A 23,943-nucleotide genomic window follows, 5' to 3' on the forward strand; every position below is an offset into this window, starting at 1 on the left:
CTGTCTGAATCAAATAACTTTTAAAGTGAATCTGTTCCCTTGCAATACAACTGTGATCTGGTATTAATGATGCTCGGTATTACACAATGTCTGATTGGGAGAAGAATGGGTCAGACATGTAAATGACATTGTGAAAGAGGAAATAAATATTATGCAAATAAATCAAAGAATATACAATGTGTCCACTATTTCCTATAAGGCTAAAGGTCAAATGGATTTCTGTCGTCTTCATTTTACATTTTATTGCCATAACAACCGATAAACTTTTCAGTATGAGTCTAGCAGTCAGAATTTTATAACCAAAAGGATCCAAATTAGTAACCTAATACACAAATCTTGATTTCTTAACAGTAAATATTAAATAATGGTATATCATTGGTGGATCTGGGGGAGTTGGTTCCGGGGTTTGACATGCTCTTCAAATACACACTGGTGCATGATATGATTGTATCAATTTGGTTTGAAAAAAAGCCAAGACAGATGAGAAACACAAAAGTTATTGTGGAAATGCTAGCTGCACTGCAAATATCAACAAGAATGAAACAAGAACTGGAAGATGCCATAATAATTAAAGTCTCAAAATCATAGTCACATTCTCACTAAATTCTAATCCTGTAATGATTTACCTACTTACAGACCCAATACAATGCTTTTACTATCCCTAACAGAATACCTGAGATTGCCCCCTGGATATTGGTTGGTTTGTGTTGTTCAGTCTTTAGTTTTCTATGTTGTGTATTGTATGCTGCTGTTTGTCTTTTGTTTTGTTTTTTTTTCTATTTTGCTATGGCGTTGTAAGTTTTATTTCAACTTATGGGTGTCCATTTAATATCTTTCGCTTCTCTTTTACCCTTTTTACCTATTTGCTAAACATGTACCTTGTTAATCCAATTAGTCTGTTCATGGTGCACAAAACCATCTCTCTATGGTCAGTTAATATACTCATAGTTTAATAATGAAGGTCAAGGTTGATGGAGACCAAACATAACAATACTTACGCAGTGGTTTAGACTGTATGTATTCCTTTACACCTTTGATTGGTGCTGCAGTTACAGACACAGCTTTGGTTGTCGGTGGGTTTGGACTTGTCTTTGCAACATTTGTTGTTTTAAAGGCAGGATTTAACCTGGGTGTTTCTGACAAGTCACTTTCTTTTTCAGGTTCATTGAAATGAGGTTCCACTTTATCAGGTTTTCCTGTTGAAGGTGTTTGAGCTTTTAATGTTGTTTTTGACACAGGGATTACATCAGGTTTTAATGTTCTTTTTGATGTTTGCAACCTTTGAGGTTTAGATGTAGTTTTTATTTCCTGCAAATCACCATTATTTTGTTCTTTTTCCTGCTCAACATTTGGATGGAAAGGTTTTTCTGTCTTGTAACTTAAGTCAATATAATTCTCATTTTCTGAAGACTTTTTACCAACATTTTTGTCCTCAATGTTAATATCTTTTTCTGTATAACCAGGCAGAACTAAGTCATTTTCATTTAACTTTTCTCTGATTTCCTTGTTATTTTTCTTTCCAGTATTTTGTGCTGAATCTGAAGACTTTTCATTAATTTGCTTTCTAATATTGTCTATCGAAGCCGAGTAAGGTAAAACTCCACCATAAATTTCCATTACCAATTCTTCCCAAGACTTTTTACTTTCTAATTCTGTATTAGTAATTATTTCATCATTTTCCTTTTCATCTTGTTTTATTTTTCCTTCCAATGGCACATTTTCCTTTTCAAGATTTTCAACAATTTCCTCTTTATCGGCCTCTTTATCAAAGTAATTATAATCTTGATAGTTATCATAATCATCATCAATTCCATCTTCATCTTCCTCTTCACTACTTTCATCTACATTTACCTCAGCAGTATCCTCAAAAACATCATCTGAACTTTCCTTTTCAACATTTGCAATATCCTTACTGTTGTCAGTATTTCCAGTTTGATCAGAATGTGGTTCTAGTAGGCCCACAGTTTCTTTGTTATCCTTGACATCAGGAACTGGTTCCTTGCCATCTGTAACATGGCTTATTATTTTATTATCTGGTTCCTTGATTTCATACAAATTATGCCAGAGTTTATCTTTGCTCCCACTATCTACTTCATTTGGTTGACTCTCTGAGTCAAATGATATTGCTTCTTGATTAAGAAAAACATCATGATTGTTTATTCTTTTTTTACTTACTAGTTTCTTCACCTTTTTAATACTAGTAGGTGTTAAAACATCAAATGCAAGATTGAGACTACTGTCTGTTTGCTTAATTTGTTTTGGTAATATAAGCTCCTGATGATGAATTTCATCATTGATTACAATGTCCTTTTTACTATCATCATTCACTACTAAAGATCTTTCTGTCTGCCATCTATGTTTGTGTTTGTGCTTCTGAAAAGAAAAAAAAATAGTGTAAGATAACTTTTTCTTTAACAAATTGTGACTAATTTTGGAAATCTTAATTATATCTACCTCTTTGCTTCACAAGGCCACTACTTACAGTTCAAGATTTGATACTTATCAGAGGAGTGGAGGACGGTCAAAAGAAACGATTGATGGTCATGAATTCTTAAGGATAGGGCTTTATCTAGAGTTAAAGGGAATTAATATTGGGAAGGATGATTCTTACTTAATGCAAAGACAGGTACTGCACCATGCATAAATCCATTAGGAAAGAATGAATAAATATTTTAATACTAATGTGCAGCATGTATTATAACAAACAGGTATGTTCAAATATGTGATTAGTATGTTAATGATGCACTGTCATGATATCATACCCATTAAGTTTTCATTATTAAAAAAAAAATCCAAATTTAAACAAAAATATGGTAAGGCACAAATCTTGGGAAAACAATGAGTTAAATATACTTGTAAAGTATGTCTTTTGAAAAAAATCAAATTCATGAAAGAATCAAGTGTATCTGAAAATCAAAATGTTGATAAATGAGATGTTTTCCTCCAAATTCAAATCAAATGAGTTTCAAATCGGAATACAATCAGACCAAGTTTTCCCAGACTAATTGTCGGAGAACAATGCATGGTTTCATTATCCTTAGATTTAATTCTGAAGAGTAAAACCATCCACTAATTTTACATATAAACTATCAAATTATGTTTTGATCAATAGCATTGCCAACAATTTAATTTCCATTTTTTGGTCATTAATATTTGTATTGTAGTAATTTAATATTTTCTTTCCGTTTTCCAAGCAAATCTAAAAGTTTAAACCATTAGCAGTTAAAATCTATAAATTCTGCTGTCAGTTCCCAGACAAAAACTTCAATAACAACACATTGTTAAAATGCATGAATTTTATGGTATTTTATTAGGAACCTAACCAAATTGATTGCTGGCAAACCAACTGACCTATTAGAGCTTTCTTACAAATTGACAAAAGGTACGAACCTACATAAACCACGATTACATACATTTTCGCGGGAATTGTTCAAGCACAAGTTTCACGATTAATACTTTAATTTCATTATTGTAGTGCATTAATTGTGTAATGACAAGGTTTACATTTATTTTTATTTTTTATGAGTACCGTTTCAGCAAATTTTTTACATGGATCATCGAGCAAAACAAGGATGCTACAATTTTTTCTAAAAACAGTTTTTGTGATAAAGTTTTTTTCTTAATTAATGTTATGGTAAATGATGGAAAGTAATATGAATCTTGTGATCTCAGGCAACAAATGCGTAACTAATACTTTAATTGCAAATTCAGTTCAATATGAACGTAACAAAGTTCACACTGTTAAACAAGCATTTAATGACTAAAAAAAGAGAAGAAAACCAAACAACAAGTTATGGGAACAAGCATTTAACTTCAAATGTGGGAGGGGGTTATGGTTGTGGATTTCATAATGATGTTTAAACACACAACATGCTTTGGAGATAAACGCATAGACGTTCAGTGGCTAATATTTCATGAATGTTAAGTACCAAAAAGCAATCATACACTATAAAAACGGTTCCATAAAAGAAACTCTGGTATATAGACACATCACAAGGTGATCATGAATATTACCCAGGGACAGGCGGTGATTCACAAGTTATTAAATGCGCACCTGTATATGACATATTATGAAGGTCATATTTTTCTTCGTTTTATTATTGTGGGCGTTGCAAACATTGAATTAAGGAAGAATTTGTTTTTTTCTATTTTTTCTTATTTTTTTTCAGAGAAGTGGACAATGTATTTGCATTGGTATTTTCTTTGGTTATATAATGCAATATTGTTACCGGTATTTGTTTTGACAATTGTTGGTGCCTTTTTTGTTTTGTTTTTAGGGGTGTTTTTCTTCTGTCTTCCCTATATTTAGTATATTTTTCCGGTAGAGTTATCTCCTTTCACCTAGTGGTATTATATGTTTACCTATCGTACGTCCCGAAATCTATATCGCATGAAAATTAATAAGTGTCGTTGCATGTAGGGTAATGGTCCTTAGTAGGCTAACATTAAGGGTGAAATGCCATCGAAGTTCAATGACGATTCTGTGATTATGTAAAAATAAAGGATCCCTAAAACAAGTCTTATGTATGATTCATCAACCATACATACCTTTCGTCAATTTGTAAGAAAGCTCTATTATTACTTACATAAACTAAGAACTGGTCTTATCTTATTGTGATTTGACTGTAACTGTTGCTTTCCACCTAATGCAGTTCATTCAAAATCTGACCCCGAAGAAATTTGATAAATCAAAAAAAACTATTCAACTGGTCAAAAAATTTAACAAACTGCCGTAGAAAACCAGTCAAGTCATTAGATTGCAAGGTGATGAATAAAAAATATTTATAATCCTTCAAATCATTAGTTCCACTCCATTTCTATTATGATAATTTTGCTAAAAAGTTCTATGCATATTGTTATTGTAAAGTAATTCGAAAGGTGAGAGGTAGTGTTATTTAATTTTTCTGCCAGACAGACATTTAACCATGAAAACATCAAAATTGATCAATGAACCATGACAATGAGGGCAAGGTCATATTAGACCTGCCAGTCAGATATGTACACTTGACAATCATTCCATACACCAAATTATATACAGTTGAACTATTGATTACAGTATTTGAGATGCAGACTTTACCTTGACACTTAATCATGATGAGTGGTCAATGAAATGAGGTTGAGGTCAGGTGAACTATGTCTGACAGACACATAGACCTTGCAAGGAACCCACATACCAATTATAATATCCTATTATTCATAATCAGTTGGGTTTTTTTTTTAAGCAGTCACTGAACCATGAAAATGAGGTCAAGGACAATGGACAAGGTATAAAAGAGGGACGAAAGATACCAAAGGGACAGTCAAACTCATAAATCTAAAACAAACTGACAACGCTATGGCTAAAAATGAAAAAGACAAACAATCAACAGCACACACGACACAACATATAAAATTAAAGAATAAACAACACGAACCCCACCAAAAAACTAGGGGTGATCTCAGGTGCTCCAGAAGGGTAAGCAGATCCTGCTCCACATGTGGCACCCGTCGTGTTGCTTATGTGATAACAAATCCGGTAAATAGTCTAATTCGGTAGGTCACATTCACGAAAGGGAAGGGGATTGTAGTTACGACGTAAGGAACATAACCAATATCATTTGTGAAACGGTTATTCCATAATGGTCAACCAACTCGTGATGGCGTCCGTAAAATTTATGAAGGGATGATTTCAACTTCACCATTTGGAACTCTTGGTTTAATAGCTTCCTTGTGAGCAGCAACCCTCTATCAAGAAAATCATGATAGGAAATGCAAGCACGGGAATATCGTATCAATTGGGAGATATATACCCCGTATGCAGGTGCTGCTGGAATGTTGCTACTTAGAAATGGAAAGTTCACAATTGGAAAGCTGAAATCATCTCTTTTGTCGTAAAGTTTTGTTTTCAACCGACCCTCATTGTCAATTTCTAGCATCCAGGTCTTCTGCCTACTAAATTATAAAGCTTCATATTAATAGTTATCATGGCCACCATCAACTAGTTATCATGGCCACCATCAACTAGTTATCATGGCCACCATCAACTAGTTATCATGGCCACCATCAACTAGTTATCCCCATTTCTCATATTCTGTTATGAAAAGGCGAGAAAAAAATTTCATTTCAGGAAATTCCAATACTAAAAAATTATTTTCTACAAATATGAAACAACATACAATTCATCAAACATGTTATATATATCAATTCCACATGAGAGAAACTATAAAAATAATCGACCAATGTTCATAACATCATTCTAATTTCACTTTCGTAGGAAGATATCAATACTATCCCATGCATTATTTATCCCTGTAAAAACTAAAGTGACTCATGTAAAGCAAGGTGATGAATTCAAAATGCATAAAGTGACGTCAGTCTATTTACAGTAAGAACCTGACATTACAGAAGATCAATATGTATTTATGAAACTTTGATTAATTTTCATTAACCATAGATACGAAATAACATGGAAATTTTTTACACAAAAAAAACATATAGAGAACCATATCATAAATAGCGATAAACTGAATAAAAGTATAAATGTACTTTAAGTTTAATTTTTTAAAGGCTTGCATAATACTATTCCTGCAAAAATTGTTGTAATTTGTATGATGAAGAATGTGTGATTATCGGTTTGATTTTATCACTATTTGCTTTTGAAATTGGATTGCACCAGTGACTCAGGCTTGCTGCACAATATATGGAATAAAACATTTACAGTAAATATAAAGAGTACTAGAATAAGTGTGTCTGTTCATTTTATTCAAGTTCCAATTAATCTAAAACAAAATCAGACTAAGAAAAATTTATCTAATTTATTTAAAAATTTAGAATAATTGCAGCTTAAACTAATACATTTTTGTCCCCTGCAGATCTGTTTCGTTTACCAGTCATCCCTTTGAAAACCTGTTTATTTACATAAACTTTCATTTCCAGTCATACACATGCAGACATTTTCTTCCCTAAAGCATCATAAAATTTATCTGTCTTATTTCATAGCAGACGCAGCCCTACAATAAACCAAGAACTGTAACAACTCGAACAAGTACTCATCTCTTTAATACTTTTCTGATTTAAATGTACAACGGATCGAATCATTAGAAATTTCTCCGTCAGCAAAACTCTAGAATGGACGATGAACCATACAAGATCAATAGAGATACATATCCATACCGAATTTCAGACTAATTAGCTTAGCGTTAAAGTCTTATGATTCATGTAATATGATGTAATATGCAGAATCAATCAGCGCTCGACATGATAGAAATAACCTTAACTACTTTTATTATCAGATGAATTGAAATTAAGAATAAAACAGAATTTAAACAAGGCTTTGTTTACACATTTTACTAAGTATTGTAAGCCAATTTAAAACCATGTTGAAAGGATGAGCATTTTAGAAGACCTTTTCTAATTATTAAGTGATAAAGAAATATTATTAAACTTTCTATGTTCTTTGAAATTTTGTGTCATGCTATATTTATCTCTGTTATAACAAAACCTCGTTTTTAGAAGAGACCAATTTCAATGAGCCACAACTCCTCTAAAATCATACAAAGTAGGAAATATTTGTGATTTGACGTATAATTGTAGTGTTTAGCACTTCCTTAATTAGTCTTTGAAACAATCTTTTTTCGACAGAAATCACCAATTTTTGAGAAAATAACCAAATTCAAAGACCGTTAATGATCTATGTCTTATATATGCTTTTGTGCATGCATAGGGGATGTACTGCCTATGAAATTTAAAAACTCTTTTGTGTCAACACTTTCCCAATTGTAATTCTTTTGGCAGGCATCTCCTAGTGAATTCTAAAATAACAGGCATACGATATGAAGTCTCTGGTTTGATATATGCATGGTGTATCAATTATTACGGTAACCAGAACGGTCTAATATGTAAATAACAATATTTTGTCTGGCCCCCTAAAAATGTTTGAAATTAAAAAATTTAGGAATGGGGGGTCAAGAATAGGTGGTATGTGTCTTATCAGTAATTTTAGTATATACTAAGTGGCCAAACATTTAGAGAATGATGTGGCACATATAAGAGAAGTTATCTGAAGACTAAATACACCATAACAGACATATCTTTAAAAATACAGAATAGCATACACCTACATAAAAATTACATCAAGGTAGTTGACTTTTACCCAATTTCCTCATTTCATAAACTTAAATGATGGAGAGGGTTTATAAATACATTATACAAGAAAGGAAGTAAGATAGTAAATTCTATTAAGTATGCCTTTAACATCTATTATACACTGACAATACCACTGTAAACGTCTTACTCAGAGAACTCAATTTAGGTTAATTACAGTAATGATTGGTCCCCTGTTGGACGAAAGTGGTTTCAGTTATTGAATAATTATAAAACACTTTCAGACTCTTTTCACATAATAAAAGTAAATTACATTTTCTACTAAAAATCCAATACTTATCAACAATCCAGAATTTCAGCCTTTTGTATTTGTTTATTTCACCAAGACTTTCTTCAAAGTCGTAGTGGGAATATAATTAATTTCTAAACAATAATGGAAAAATCTATGATCAACTTCAGTTCGGAAGCAAGCTGATTATACAAAATGTTTATTTATGAACCAACTCTGTATACAGCTGACTTAAGTGTTTGCCAAATCTGCTATTTTAAGAAGGACTTTTGTTTCTTATGTTTTATGGGTTCACTTTTTTTGATGTTTTAGATAGAATAAAATAGCTAGAACTGAGAATGGAAAGAGGGAATATGTCAAAGAGAACACAACTCGACCCAAGAACAGAAAACATCCCAAGGCCCCAATGAACCGCAATGCAGCGAAAAAATTGAGCTTCATCTGACCCCTTAACAATAATATATACTAACTTAAATATACTACATATAGTAAAGATAGCAAAGAGACAGTCTAAATAAACTAACAACACCATTGCAAACAACGAAAAAGACCAAATAACTAGCAACAGTATACAAAACACAACATAGAAAGAACTGAGCAACTCTAACTTGGGAGTGGTTTCAGTTGCACTGAAATCTACTGCAAGAAGTTGGTAAAATTCAAAAAATTTATAATACAAAATTGACTACCGGTATATTTGCTTATGAAACAGAAAGGTAGAAGTATTTGTTTTCACTGTTTCTCTCTAAATTATGGTTTAAAATACAGCTTTAAAATATGATTTGTGAATTTATTTTTCATTTAAACCTTATTGTAACAATACTGTGATAAATCTAATTTTTCATCCCTGTAAATATATCTACTGGTTTATATAATAACACCAAATTTGTGGACGATCCTGATGTTTTAAAGGGTGAGATTTTATCTGATGACATTTTATTAATACTATTGGGATTATATTTGATCTGACTTATGTATTTTATAAATCTATTTAATGTTTCATTTATCAAAATGTAACACAATACAACCCAAGTACAATTTAATATAATGGACTCTTCTTTATATTACACTGTTTTTTGTTAACCGTCTTTAATATCCAATTGTATAATTTCATATAAAATGTAAATCAACCTGATGTATCACAAGAGCTATTTAATCCCTAAGACCTTGAACTTATAGATCAGAAGCGTTTGTATTGGTATTTACTAGTCCTATCTTTCTTGATGTTTTCGTCTTTAAAGAAATAGGTGCCGATTCTGTTTGCAGACCTTTGATAGTCTCTTTATGTTACTTCCACATTATTTTAAACTCAGTTGATTTAAGGAATGACTGTAATATTTTTTCTGTCTATGAAGAAATAACATAAAAAATGTGGTGCACACTGAATAACGCGCGTAGCGGGTTATTTAACAGTGTGCACCACATTTTTTATGTTATTTCGAATAGACAGAAAAAATATTACAGTCATTTCTTATAATTTAATCCTAAATTTCATTTTAAACCGTAGAAAACCATGAAAAAACGTTGATGACGTCACGGTCACATGACTGAATTATGTCTATGGGCTCATAACAAAATAACGTCAGCCAATCAGAAGACGCGTTACATCCAAAATTAAATTATATAGAGATAAACATATCAGTATTACTGTGGATTCATTATTATTCATGGGATATCAATTTTGCAGATTGCATGCATAAAGTTGAACCCCAAATTTTAAGATTCAACAAAGCACACTTATATTTATTAAAATACAAAAAGATGTGGAAAGATTATTCCAATATGACAACTGTCAACCAGAGATCATTGACGTAAAAGTTAACAACCACAACCACAAGCAAAACTCATATCACATAGTAAGCTATACAAGGCCATAAAATGACTTGTATACAGGTTTGGCAAAACCATGAAATCAAATATCCACAAAAATATAATTTTCCTCAATCCACGAAAAATTGCAACCAAATTGAAAACAAAAACAATGCCTACATGAATATTTTAATGAACTATGGTGTGGTAGAATGTATACATATTACTGAGTAGCAGCTGCTTCTTCTGTGCGATATTATCAACCAATTTTCAGAGAAATCAAAATTCACTTCATCATTGTCAGAATTTCTCTGTCAACAATTTTTTTCTCACATTAAAATCAATAATCATAAAGTTTTAATATTGTGTACAACTACAATTAGGTATGCATAATCAAACACAAACAGATAATTGAATCTAACACAAGTTCAGGAATTACAAATTTCAAGTACACTTGTCTGAATACCAAAACATAATTAGTACTCTCATGAGTATGTTAAGTTCAAATTACAATAAATTTATGCAAATTTTGGGAATAACCATAACAGAATACACAAGATAAATAGGAATGGCTTTTCTCCCTTTTGAAACAGCAGAATTAAAAATATTAGCTATGAATTTTAAACTCAAATTTCAAATAAATAAGCAGATGTGGAATGAGTGCCAATGAGACAACTCTCCATCAAGTTATAATTTTTAAAATGTTCCTTTTACATTGTCACCTATCAATGCCCTTGTGTTTTGCTGACTCGTGTTAAAGCATGTTTTGCTGACTCATGTTAAAGCATGTTTTGCTGTCCATGTTGCAAATTTTTTTGTTTTTTGTTGACTCATGTGGCAGTATGGTTTTTTACTGTCCATGTTACAAAAAATCAGTTGACTCATGAAGCAGCATGTTTTGTTGACTGTCCAGATTACAAAATATTTTGTTGACACATTTTACAGCATGTTTTGTTGACTGTCCATGTTAAAAAATGCTTTGTTGGCATATGTTACAAAATGTTTTGCTGGCATATGTTACAAAATGTTTTGTTGACTGTTCATGTTACAAATTGTTTTGTTGGCATATGTTATAGCATGTTTTGTTGACTGTCCATGTTACAAAATGTTTTGTTGACTGTCCATGTTACAAAATGTTTTGTTGGCATATATTATAGCATGTTTTGTTGACTGTCCATGTTACAAAATGTTTTGTTGGCATATGTTATAGCATGTTTTTTTACTGTCCATTTTACAAAATGTTTCGTTCCCTGGCATATATTATAGCATGTTTTGTTGATTGTCCATGTTACAAAAGGGTTTGTTGGCATATGTTATAGCACGTTTTTGACTGTCCATGTTACAAATGTTTTGTTGGCATATGTTATAGTATGTTTTTGACTGTCCATGTTACAAAATGTTTTGTTGGCATATATTATAGCATGTTTTGTTGACTGTCCATGTTACAAAATGTTTTGTTGGCATATGTTATAGCATGTTTTTGACTGTCCATATTACAGCATGTTTTGTTGACTGCCCATGTTACAAAATGTTTTGTTTGCTTTTCATGTTACAAAATGTTTTGATGGCATCTGTTATAGCATGTTTTGTTGACTGTCCATGTTACAGCATGTTTTGTTTAAAAAAACAACCTTGAAATGTGTTCATCACATCACCTGGAGTGGGGTGCTCATTTACGCCACAACTTTCCATGTTTTCTGCAGTTTGTGTTCAGGTCTTTATGTTTTTGAATTATACTGATTTTCTGTATGAAGATAACATCAAAATGAAAATATTCTTAGCTTGAAAATGTGTTTTTTGAAAAAAAATCATCTGAAAATGTAGATTAAAGGTGATTTGAAACTTCCTGATGTTTTGTCAAAGGGGGACACATATTCACCGTTTTTACACCTCTATTTAAAACCAAATAACAGCAGCTTTAAACAATATTTATCGAATCAATTTCATTATATATGAATAGTAGACATTTCAAAGGTGTAAAGAACTGAAATCATTTAGGCCAATCAGTCAAAGAATTACTAAGAAATACTTCTTTAAATTAATTTTTTATTTAGGAAATTGGCCGAAAATTGTTGTCTGTTTTACGGTCCTTTGTGGTTAGTGCGGAAATTTTGTCTAAGTTTAAAAAATAATCATATTTGTTATAATAATATAATTCACCAGCATCTTTCTTCCATTTTCCCCTTTCTAAAAGGTTTTTACACCTCAAAATCATAAAACGTCGAAATTGTGTCCCCGGCAAAAATGAGCGCCCCACTCTACTTGATTTATAATTGCTTTGATGTTTGTTTCATCATTATAACAAAGTAGTATATACCTTATCTTTTGTCAATCATCTCCCAAGGTAGATATTGTATACTGATCTTACACAATTGATCTACTATCTAGGTGTCTTTTTTTTTTTATTTTTAATGGCATTTTTGTTATTTGAAACAATCAGACTATTGAAGGTGAAACTGATAAAAAAAAATCTGAAAAAAAATTTAAATCATTTCATTGTCTAATTACAGCTTACTTTGTTGTCGATCTTTTCAAAAAGAATAAATTTTATAAAAAAAAAGTATCAAGGGGATTGATTTACTTACAGAAAAGTGTGAACATCTACCAATTTGGAGAATAAAATCAGAGACAAATGATACTGACAGACTAATGAACTATTTCTACTTCAATCAATGCTATGATTTTTACAAATGTTTTGGTTTTTTGCTTAAGATAAAACTATTTAGTAAGTGGTTGGTGAAAACAGAATAATATTTAATGTCCATATAAAGAAATGTATAGGTGAAACATAGGTCAATTGTTAGTTTCATTTTCCATCAGAGTCATTATTTGAGGTTATCTGATTCAAAAGGTTTTAGATATATTCAGATACTAATTTTTATGTGTAAAAGAAAAATTAAATCAGAGGGCAGAAAATTTATTCTTTTCATTAAGTATGTTTACCAGATAACAAGGACTGATGTCATTACAGTTTGCATCATAAATTTCTTAATACTCAAAAGGAACTTGGATATTCATGGCACTTGTTAGTACTAAGCTACATTTGAAAGATTACAAAATCTGTCCTTGGTGATACTGTATATTTTAACATGGTTGCACAAATAAATTATATGAACTTACAAGGCAAACAAAGCCTCTAATATTCCATAGATCTCCACAGAGATTCCCTAATCAATAAACATGGAACAATAAATGAAATATTAACCATGATAATGCTTGGAATTCTCAGATGATTTATTCACTTCAGCGATTTTATACAGCTTGGTAAAAGCATTGTTTTAATGCTACATCTGACAGTCTGTCAGTTTTAATATCTCATATTATCTAAGAGAACAATGAAAAAAGGACTATTTGATTCATTTTAATGCTGCTAAAATATTTTTGAAATGTTACACGAGTTTAGATATCCCTTTAGTATTGTTCATCTCTCTTCTCTACATAGATCTCAGGATTCTATAATTTGTAAATATTTACTGATTTCTATTCTATTTTAACCTTGAATGAAAGAAAATGTAGCTTGTCTGTAAAATTTGAATAATTGCAATAGTAAACTGACACCTAGCTATCAGATGCATATGAAATTCAAATAATGAAATGAAAATAATTTTCAATCCTGTTCATAAAGATAGGATTAACCACTTGAGTTCCTTGTCAAATGCGGAAATAACAAGGAATTATTTGTATCATGTTGCATAGCTCACCCTATCTATTTGGGTGAGTTTATTATCAATTTTCCAGAATTGAAAATTATTCCCAATTCAAATAATTCCTTCCTTAAGTTTACATATACTTCTATCAAGATTTGCATATCATCAAACAAAGAGAGTATTATCAACCTAAAATCTACGCCAAAATCCTGAATGTTTTCTTAACCAATAGAGTATGAAAATGATGCTGTATTATATGAATGCCATAAGATTAATTTATTGTTGCTTGTTTAATTTCTATATGCCATATATGTCAAAAGAATATATACATTTCAAAGCTACTTCACCTTCATATTACAGGAAACAAGAGGCTGTCACAACGACAGCAAACCGGATTTATTAACATTTATTTGTGTCCTGGCTATATCACAAGAACCATTACTGATGAATGGTGAAAGTGAAAATCGTCAATATCAAATTTGACCTCCATTTTGTCATCAGTATCAACATATTAAAATTTGAAAAGCTTAGATTGAATGGTTCATGAGTAAATGCAACAACCTGAATGGAAACGCCATTTTACGATCTTTCAAGAACCATAACTCCTGAACGGTAAAAGTCAAAATCGTCATTATTGAACTTGACCTCTATTTTGTCATCAGTAACAACATATTAAAATTTCAAAAGCTTTGGTTGAATGGTTCATGAGAAAATGCACGGACACGACAGGAAAAACCATTTTTCAATCTTTCAAGAACCATAACTCCTGAACGGTAAAAGTCAAAATCGTCATTATTGAACTTGACCTCCATTTTGTCATCAGTAACAGCATATTAAAATTTCGGAAGCTTTGGTAGAACAGTTCATGCATAAATGCACGGACACGACTGGAAACTCCATTTTTCAATCTTTCAAGAACCATAACTCCTGAACGGTAAAGGTCAAATTCGTCATTATTGAACTTGACCTCCATTCTTTCATTAGTAACAACATATTAAAATTTGGGAAGCTTTGGTAGAACAGTTCATGCGTAAATGCACGGACAACTCCATTTTTCAATCTTTCAAGAACCATAACTCCTGAACGGTAAAAGTCAAAATCGCCATTATTGAACTTGACCTTTGTATAGTTGTCAGTAATAACATATTAAAATTTTAAAAGCTTTGGTTGAACGGTTCATGAGTTAATGCACGGACAACATTTGATTGCCGCCCGCCCGCCCGCCCGCCGTACATCCCCAAATCAATAACCGACATTTTTGTCACAAAAATCCGGTTAAAAACCACATATGTTATACTTTTCAAGATGAACCACATATGCTATACTTTTCAGGATAAAAACCACATATGCTATACTTTTCAGGATAAAAACCACATATGCTATACTTTTCAGGATGAACCCACATATGCTATACTTTTAATGAAACCACATATGAATTACTTTTCAGGATGAAACCATACTTTTTTGCTATACATTTCAAGATGAAACCACATATGCTATAATTTTCAGGATGAAACCACATATGACATACTTTTCAAAATGAAACCACAAAGATATACTTTTCAAGATGAAACCACATATGACATACTTTTTAGAAGAAAGCCACAAACCATATACTGTTATCCTGTCACCCATAGTTACTGATGAAAACACTTGATCCAGAAAGCTAAATCTACCTAATAATAAGGACAAGGTCAGATGATAACGATTGGCTGATAATGCCTCTTCATAAACAACTTCCATACAAATTTTGTTTAATCTAAGTGAAAGAGTGAATAAGATCAATAAATATTGTCAATTATGAAAGCTGTTAGAAAAGTGATATCTAATAATACAAGTATCTGAGATGCCTTTCATTACGTATGAAGTTATGAACCCTACAGTATTGAAACTTACAAAAACAGCTTTTTCTTTTGAAAAACAATTATAAATAGCAAAAAGAACAGTTGAGAATCACTTTTAATTAGTCTTTCAAAGTTTAGAAATAATTATAATGCTCTGCTGTACCCAGATTTCTGTTGTAATCTAATATATTGTTGGTGACAAAATACTCAAAGATTTATTTTTGACAGGCAAGAACCAAAAATTCTTTATTACATAAAATTTGTATCCTCCAAAGGAAAATTTAATTCCCATTACACAGGAATTCTTATCCTTCCCCATTATGGATGACATTTCAACGCCATTGTAATCCATCATGGCTATTTGTGAACTATGTAGAGATCACAAGCAGGAAAACTACATCAGGATCAGAATGAAATAACAAAAATAATGGCGCTGATAATCATCAGGAACAATACCAACAGATATGTCACACAACTGAAATGGCATTAAAAACTTTCCAGAAATAGGACATTTCAGCCCACATAACATGTCTATTATTTCATTTCTACTAGTACACTGAGGTGTTTTACCATCTCTACCATAAAGCCATATGTGATCGGAATAAAAAGCAGTTTCACTGCAACCTGTATAATTTCTTCCTAGAAATATTGGTTAGAGGAGTACTAATGATAAAACTGAACTGTTGACCATATCTGCATAACATAAAATTATAAAACAGGGCAACTTTAATAATGAAATCTGGTTTCATATTGTAGTTGTATTTTGCCTTAAACCACTGTTATTAAATACTAGCTTCAATTCTTGTCTTAGAATTACTAAAAGATGAACAAAGGATGTCAACTGATGTCAGAAAACCAGAAAATTCAGTACCAGTAGTTTGCATGATAATATTTTGTAAAATGACTGTGAAATGATTTGAACAAAAGTCAATGAAACAAAAAATGCAGGTAACAGTGACCCACTTTAATCTAGCTGAACACCTTCACACCAGTTTGTATCCACGCTCTAGCTTACATTTTATTAATATGTACAGTCATTAAAATATATATGAACTTGTAGTAAAATCAAATTCAACAATGCAGTAAATGTAGGTCACAGTGACTTACTTTAGCTTTAATTTGAACCTACCTTCTGGAATGCATTCATACATGAATTATATACATGTTCATATTTAGAATAATGACTAAATAAGAACTTGTTGTAAAACTTGACCAAAGTCAATGAAATGGAAAATGATGGTTACAGAAAACTTAGTTTTGTGCATGGACATTGACATTTAGATGGACTGTAAATTGCTGACCAGTTTTATACAAATCTTTCTATATCCACTACTGTCCTACTAAGTAAAAAAAAATAAAACAAACAGACTTCTCATCATAGATTGATTTGAAACAAATCATAGGAGATATAATGAGACAGACCTCATCAACAAAAAAATACTTGATCAAATAAAATGCTCTCACAGAAAATCATTAATCAATAATGTATAACACATTTACTGGAGAATTAGTCAAAATTTGTCTTTCAGAGTTTGTCTAGTTTGTAACTCAGAAAGTGTCTCAGTACTAGATCATCTATACTAAGAAATACATCTAGTCCTAAGGAAATGTTGACATACAAAACCCCCAAAAATAAGACCATCTTCATAAAAAAATATCTCCCTCCTGCAGGCAATGAATGTAATCCTCCCATCCCATCCTGTCAACTTTTTAAAAGAGAGGTGAAAATACCAAAGGAACTCAAAAGTCTAAAATAAAGTGACAACAATATGATAAAAAAAAGCCCAACAGACCGACCTTAGTATACAAAACACCTTAGAAAACTAAAGACTAAGCAACATAAACCATTTTATATGATGAAAAATGTCTATAACCAGTTTTCTAATATATATATATATATATAAAACAGTTCACTCTTTGGTTTCTTCATCAACACTGATGCTGACAGTAAGTGATAAAGCCCAAAAGGAAAGTCTGTTGGTATGGTTTCTATAATATTATACAAATAATCTGTGCACTTGTAAATGCAATAACATTCTGATTATAAGATTTTCTCATCATGAAAGGATGAAGTGAAGAAGATGTCCATCACAGACATTCAATTATATTCAGAACAAGAGAATGTCGATGTGTTATGAATGAAAACACAAATTTGTATTAATTCAACAAAAGCTGGATTTTTAACACGCAAACTCATAAAGTAACAGTCCAAAAGAAGTCATTCTATAATTATTTCTACTCCAATCATTGCTATACTAACTTTGCTATTAATCCTAAATAACACAAGATTTAAATGAAGTTGTATTAGATTACAATTTCAGAGACTTTTCTTTGTGGCGTACCTAGTTGAGAATCTTAGTCATAAACCTCAATCAATAGATTGATTGGTGTTTTACACCACATTATTAGTGCTATTGGCTTTTTTTTTATAGTGGTCAGTTTCTTATTTTTGGAGAATGCTGAGTGCCCAATGAGAACCACTTACCATCAGAAGGAAAACTTACAATCATAGTCATAAAGATTCAATGTCTAACACACCTGCCATGGGCAAATTTCAGACTCACAATCTCAGTGTTAACAGGCGCGTTAAAGTAACAGTTGGACTACACAGACCACTTGGCCACCAAGGCCCTAAATTAATTGAAGCTTAAATATTACTGTGGATTCATTTATTTTCGTGGGTACCAATTTTCGTGGTTTGAGGAGAACTTGCATATTCGTGGATATTTAATTTCGTGGTTTTGACAAAGTATGCATATATTCCTTTAGAAAATTTGCAATTCGTTGAATATTTAAATTCGTGGTTTCCCGGTACCCACGAAATCCACGAAAATTGGTATCCAACGAATAATAATGAATCCACAGTACCAATTGTCTTTCAAAGCAATTCAACAATTCATGGAGACTGGGGCAGAAATATTTAGCTGTAGAGGATGATTGAAGGTTCCCAGTGAAATTAAGATCAGAAAAAGATATCATACAGGGATGTCAATATTCCATGAATATTCCTTCTTTTATTACAGCATCTTTTTTTACCAATCAATAGTACACAAAAGATATTCTGTCAGATATGCTAATTTATTCCATCAAGGAACCACAATGTTCAGTCCTGTTAAGGTTTCAAGCAGAAAGAAATGAATTAAGTTAAAAGATAGATTCAAGATCTACTAAAAAACATCAATATAATGTTTACTTAGCTAAACAAAGGCATCAGATTTAATTTAAAAATGGAATTAATACAACATACTTTCTTCAATCTCAAACATGTCAAGAAGTTAAATGACCAAATAAATCAAATGTTTTCCATCAATAAAAATCTGTCCGATTTAAGCTTAGATGCTCAGTAAACTGAAAGTGAAAAATTGCAGCCTTTAAAAATACATTCATCAAACAAAGGAAAATTCTACTATTTAAGACAAGAGAGTTTAAAATGTCATTGGCTGTCTGGACTTAGGCATAGGCTGTCAATAGCAATTCATGAGTTAGTTCGTTGTTAGGACTTCAATATAAGCCGACAGCAATTCATGAATGAATTGGCTGTCTGGACTTCAATAAAGCTGTATATAGTATTTGATGAGTATGATGGCTCTCTTTGACTTCAAAATATGATGACAACAGCATCTCATGAGGGGTTTGTGTGTCAGGACCTTAATATACGCTGACAGCAATCCACGAATGAGTTCAATGGATGTCTAGACTTCAGTATATGTTGTAAAAAGTGTTTCTTGTGTAAACAGCATTTTATGTTTTGTTTGGGTACCAGTACTAGAACATAAGCTGACAGTAATTCATTAGTAATTTGGTTGTTTGGACTTCAATATAGAATGACAATAGCAAACAAGAAGATGTTCAATGTCTAGACTTCAATATAGCATATGTTATCAATAGCAGTTCATGAATGAGTAGCCTGTCTACTGGCTTCAGTTTAGGCTGCCAATAGCAATCCATGAAGGAGGTGGTTGTCTAGATTTCAATATATTATACCCTATCAAAAACAATCCATGAAGAAGTAGGCTGTCAATACCAATACATGAATGAGTTGGTTGTCTAGACATCAATTTAGGCTATCAGCAAAAGCAATCTGCAAGTTGGTTGTCTAGACATAAATAGGCTGTCAGTAGCAAATTAGTGAGTTGGTTGTCTAGACTTAAATTTAGGCTGTCAGTAGCAAATTAATGATTTAGTTGTCTAGACTTCAAAATAGGCTGTGACAATAGAACTTAAGATGTGAACATAGAATATAGATACAGGGCAATTTTCTGACAGTATTTGTTCATGTGTACAAAATTCATTGAACATATTCCCTGAATTGCGGTCCATACCATTCTTAAACAACTTTAACTAGCTATCTTTTTTCTCTCTCATCGAACTGTTTTAACTAAAGACAACCTGTCAATAACTTCATCATTACAATTTTTTGGTCTTGCTCTTATTCTGCTGATGCTTAAAGTTATGTACGATGAATTATTTACACAGAATGCCATATAATGAAATGCCTATATATTGAATATTTTCAAAATCCTGATTATTTTTGGATAATACAATTGACATTTCATCATGCTCGTTACTACAGTTAAATTTATTTCATTTCTTTTACAAGTTCAGTTGTAATGTTATGTTGGACGTTCAACCTGTAAATATTACTCAAAATCCAAATGTCAAATCCCTGTAATATTTCTTCTACAGAATGCTGAAGTTCTTTCATATGGTGAGGCATTTCCGATATTAATGCTGAACAAACAATTACAATAATGAATGTTATTATTATATTATAAATGCCAAGCAATCGATTATAAATGAATCATACTTTATATCTACCTAAATTGTGGGAAAATAAGGACTCAAAATAACAAGTATGCTAACAAATTGTATTTCAAATGTATTTTTTGAGACACTTTTTTCTTTCTAGATTTCAAACAATTTTTCGTTCATAAACGAAAACTCAGTATTTTGTAGCATCTTTAAAAATCTCTTCATCAAATAGATGACTAAACAATCTAAAGATTTGTATGGATTACCATGTGGTAAAACTTTATGGAGACTATATTTAGTAGTTTTGCAGACTGTAATCTTAACCAGAAAATACATCCATAGACTCATCTATATACCAAAGCCAAAGAACCATGAAATATGAGACATGTGACTAATTGATCCGAGTTTCCTAGATGTATCTTCGATCTGTATATCTAATATATGTGAAATGCAGTGAACACACAAGCTTACACCTAAATATGTGCTAAAGATACGCTATCTCTATTTTTTTTATTAATCCTTACCAAAACTTAACTGCTGCAGTCATTGCCATTTGAAAGAATCATTAAAATCTTTATGCATGTACATGTAACAACTACAGAACAATCAATTCTTGCACATGTATAGAATTGCATCAGTTTAACAGCTGATCTAGACAGTCTCCATGTATTGGCTATCTATTAATGTCATATCTATAACTGTAGTCGGGAGATAAACTAAAGTCTCAATGTATTGGCGATCTATTAATGTCATATCTATAACTGTAGTCGGGAGATAAACTAAGTAAATGGAAACCATTTATGCTTTACTTTGGAATCTGAAATGATGACCAATGTTACATCAGGAAGTAGTTACCATAAAAAGCTAGGAAATAAATTTCCACCAGCTTCCGATTTTGTAATACATTATTCTTTAACAGCTTAACTTCAGGATGAACTCAGCTGATTAGAACAAATTTTCTGTGGTCAATATTTTTAGAGATAAAACTATGGTATCCTTTATAAATACTACAACAGGCATATATTGATTAAATTTTATACTTTTATGGAAAATTTAATTTAATTCTCTTCTGCTAGAGATGATCTAAACTGATAGGTATGAGAACTGAACAAATGCTCAAGATTATTCTTTGAAACCCAAGTTGATTGGACTTAACCTTCATCAAAAACTACCTTGACCAAAATATCTCAAGAAGAACATAGTTTAAATTTTCAATGCAATTCAATAAAAAGAACTACCTTTGTGGTCTGTTTTGAAGGGTTCTCATAATAGTTCAATTTTCAAACAATTACAGCTAGACTTTGCAAAGAGATTTTTTCAACCAGAAATATGATAACAGATGTATTGATATATATTTTTCCTATTTTTATCCGCTGCAGCTCATATGTTGAGGTATTGAACATCCATTGTTTTCCTATATCAATAGTTGCTCTCTGTAATATATACATAAATTGTTCACTTCAAATTAATATCCCAGTACTGCTCTACTGTTCATTGTGAAATTAGTCTGTGGCTCAAACTTGACAATAGAAAAAACCCTGGTATAATAACTTAATAAACACCATGTTATATAAATCAGGTTTAGGCATCAATTTCCTATTCCTAACCATAAAGATAAACTAACAATTATATCTATCATAAAGTGCTATTAGTAATAAGTATATGTCTTCCTTTTGTAGGGACATATTCCAGTAGAACAAAAGCCATAATCAGAGAGTATACAATCCCTATTTAACACTAGCCACCAGAAACAGATAAGATGAATGAAAGTTGCTGATTAAAATTACTAGCTGTGAACAGTATATCAGTATTTTTTATACATCTTCTTTACCAAAGAATAGCTGAGAAAATTCAGAATCAGTACCTCTTTGTCAAGGTATTAAAGCATTTGCAAGTCAACCTGTCCCATTGCAATAACACAGTAAATAAACACGAATAATGAAATTCTATATGGTATATGTAAGAACTTTTAAAATAGTTCTCATTAATCTCTTCTTTTTTTTATATCATTGTTTGTATTGTATTATGAAAATTATTGATGTTGTAATGTTTATGCCCTTTGGGGTCCATAATTAGAAATAAAATATCTTCTTCTTCTTCTGCAACCAGCTACATATTTGTTCATAAATTTTGTGATTTTTTTTATGTATGAAAGGAAATGAGGGGTAAATGTCAATAAGGAGTACAGCAACCAAATGACCAAAACCATCCTGAACAATAGAAAGATGTCAATACATTGAACAATGTCCAGCTGTAAATTGCCCAGAGTTTAAATACATTTCCCCTTTCGCCATTTTTACTCATATCTGCAAATAAAGATAGCCTAGGATAACTGAATAATTTTAAGTTCATTAATTGGTTTAGTATTGGAATCATTTGAAAGTTGATTGAAACAAAAACGAAAAGTTGCACCGGTTGTCATACTTATAATTCCTATTACAGTAAAATAAGACGAATTTGTTGACAGATCATTAAAGTGCTTGCAAATTAAAAGTCATGGCCAGACATCATGGATAAGCTGTTGACCAAATATGAAGTCATTTGGTTCAGCAGAGCCTGCGAAAAGTAAAAACAAAACATTTGGCAGATGAACAAATTGACAAGTTGGTTGCAATATAGAACCCACACCAAGAGTGGTGGTATAATTATTCTTTAATTTTTGTTGTGTAACAGCAAAATGGAAAAAGAATTTTAAAATGTCGGAAAACAATATGCAACAGATTATATGGCAAAACTCCAACTAAAAAAATGTTCATCTGGAAATTTCACACTTTAAGGTTTGAAAAGATTCTTAGACAGCTATTGATAATTTACAATCTGCCAATATTTTGTATTCAAAATGACAACATGAAAGATAATTTATAGATGAAAATTGATCAGTTGGCTGATACTTGCTAAATCTTAATTAAAACTGATCAAGCTGAGGGAAACATCATAAACTATGGTAATGACTGCCTAACTCAAGGTCTTGGTGACCTAAATGAGCTACTTGGACTTAGCTTGAATATAAGACTCTTACAGATGCACCCTTATGACATGTTACATAATAGCAAGAATTGTAAACATGAAATTGCTAACAATGCAACTTTTCATATAATTAACTTCATGGTTATAAGGGCCATAACTCTTTTAAAAATAATTGATCTGCACAGCTTTTCAACTTCTTTCAAGACATTGCAAATATGAACCTATGATATAAGTTTCATATAAATCTGGCTAGAATTGTGCACACCAGAGTGCTAACATTGCAATCTCCATATAACTAATATTTCCAATGGGGCATAACTCTTTTAAAAATAATTGATCAGCACTGATTTTCCAACTTTTCCAAGACATTGCTTATATAACCAGTGATTTAAGTTTCATAAAAAACTGGCAAGAACTGCAAGAAGTACATAAGAACGGATGCCAGACATTACTCATGATAATTACCATGTCCCACGCAAAGGGAGGGTAGCACTTAAGGCCCCTCAGAGCTGCCAGTGGGGGCATAATAACACTTAATGCCCCCTCTGCTGCC

The 23,943-nt window shown here is 31.5% G+C and overlaps 1 protein-coding gene across 3 annotated transcripts in view; it reads right to left on the minus strand.

Moving 5' to 3' along the window:
* LOC143045357 (uncharacterized) overlaps positions 1-23,943 on the minus strand; it is a 56,953-nt gene that overhangs the window by 23,687 nt on the left and 9,323 nt on the right. For all 3 annotated transcript variants that reach the window (XM_076217814.1, XM_076217812.1, XM_076217813.1), the window contains exon 3: positions 999-2,373. In XM_076217814.1, coding sequence (XP_076073929.1) covers positions 999-2,373 — 1,375 coding nt within the window. The remainder of the gene's footprint in view (positions 1-998; positions 2,374-23,943) is intronic.

This window comes from Mytilus galloprovincialis, chromosome 9 (assembly GCF_965363235.1).
Source record: "Mytilus galloprovincialis chromosome 9, xbMytGall1.hap1.1, whole genome shotgun sequence".
In the NCBI taxonomy this organism is placed as follows: domain Eukaryota; kingdom Metazoa; phylum Mollusca; class Bivalvia; order Mytilida; family Mytilidae; genus Mytilus; species Mytilus galloprovincialis.